The sequence below is a fragment of the Chrysochloris asiatica genome, unplaced genomic scaffold (genome assembly GCF_000296735.1).
Source record: "Chrysochloris asiatica unplaced genomic scaffold, ChrAsi1.0 scaffold00125, whole genome shotgun sequence".
In the NCBI taxonomy this organism is placed as follows: domain Eukaryota; kingdom Metazoa; phylum Chordata; class Mammalia; order Afrosoricida; family Chrysochloridae; genus Chrysochloris; species Chrysochloris asiatica.
Genome location: NW_006408643.1, coordinates 2,167,991 through 2,169,560, shown reverse-complemented (window position 1 = coordinate 2,169,560; position 1,570 = coordinate 2,167,991). Strand labels below are relative to the sequence as shown.

Sequence of the window (1,570 nt, the reverse complement as noted above, 5' to 3'; positions counted from 1 at the left end):
CTCACCAGCTGCTCCTCGGAAACCCTATACAGGATCCCTATGAGATAGAGTCGACTTGATGACTCTTAACAACATCGATAAATCTTGCCATCTGTACCACCCACAAACAGATCCATTTACTTCTCAGCCTGATGCTCTGCGCTCTGCCCATTAACAGTAATAATCATTATCACTGGTTGCCGTCAAGTTGGTGCCAACTCATGGTAACCCCAAGTGTGCAGAGTAGAACTGATCCTTGGGGTTTTCAAGGCCAGGACCTTCTGGAAACAGAACACCAGGTCTGTTTCCAGAGGCCCGTCTGGTTGGTTTGAACCGCCAACCTTTGAGCTAGGAGTTGAACGTGGCAATGGGAATGGGAATAAACCCAGAAGGGAAAGGTGAAATCCCAAACATTAGAGAGAAAGAGGAAGGCAGATGGCGAGCCAAAAAGGTCAGAATGGGAATGTGAAAGTTCGCTGGCACACGACTGGTTAGAGATGAGAGAGTCTTCTAAGTATTCTTGAGTGTTGTTGTTGTTGATTTGTTGCCCTGGTGCCCCTGTGTATTGCAGAGTAGAACTGTGTTTCATAGGGTTTTGAAGGCTGGGAACTTTGAGAATTGAATTGCCAGGCCTTTCTTCTGCATCCCCTCCAATGTAGTTCAAACAACCTACCTTTTGTCTAGTCATTGAGTGATTACTCCCTATGTCAATCCCTTGGTTTCATATGTTTCTTCCCAACTTGGGACTAGTCCAACCCAGAGACAAAGACACAGGAAGAAAAGGCCAGTCAGGTAGGAGTCAAGGTACCGATGGGAGCCTTACCTTGTCCAGGTAGATGATGAGGGTGTTCTTGTTAGACAAGACGTTGTTCATCTCATACTTAGAAATGTATCTGTCAACACCTTTGCTTAACTGGGAAAGGATGGGGCTTGTGAAAATTCCTCCTGGACCCACTCCCATGCCCCCAGCGTCTCCCAGACCCCAATCCCTTTCCTGCTGATCCCAGATTTCTTACTTGGTCAAGATCAGCGGTGTCCGGGGAGAAGCCAGTCATCATGGATACATCCAGGATTGACATAGTAGCATCCTGATCTCCCAGGTACCTGGATGGGGCATGGGGAGAGGTCACCTGGGGGGCATGCTGCTGTCTTAGTCAGGGGGCCTGGCTGGGTTCTTCTTGTTCCACCTTCTTGTGCCCACCATAGATAGAGGGAAGCTTTTAGGGCATACTTTTCCAGGAGCCCTAGAGGTGCAACAACTAAGTGCTTGGCTGCTAATGGAAAGGTCGGTGGTTCAAACCCACCCAGCAGTTCTACAGGCGACGGACCTGCCAATTGGTTTCTGTAAAGACTCCAGCCTAGGAAAGTCTGTGGGGTGTTTCTGCTCTGTCACATGGGGGCGCTCTGAGTTGGAATCCACTCAACCATTTCATAGACTGAAAATAAAAGTTGAAGTGGCCGAGAATTTCCTTTGACTTGGATCTACAATCAATGCCCACGGCAGCAGCAGTCAAGAAAACAAACATCGTATTGGATTGGGCAGATCTGAGGCAAAAGACCTGTTCAGACCAGGCTTACTGCTCAGATGGAG

General features: G+C 48.4%; 1 protein-coding gene across 1 annotated transcript in view; it reads right to left on the bottom strand.

The window, feature by feature from the left end:
* Nucleotides 1–1,570, bottom strand: part of C3 (complement component 3) — a 36,015-nt gene that overhangs the window by 5,986 nt on the left and 28,459 nt on the right. Inside the window, exons 28-29 of the mRNA XM_006869011.1 lie at nucleotides 996–1,083; nucleotides 803–892 (exon numbers count right to left, since the gene is read on the bottom strand). Of these exons, the coding sequence (XP_006869073.1) occupies nucleotides 803–892; nucleotides 996–1,083 (178 nt within the window). The remainder of the gene's footprint in view (nucleotides 1–802; nucleotides 893–995; nucleotides 1,084–1,570) is intronic.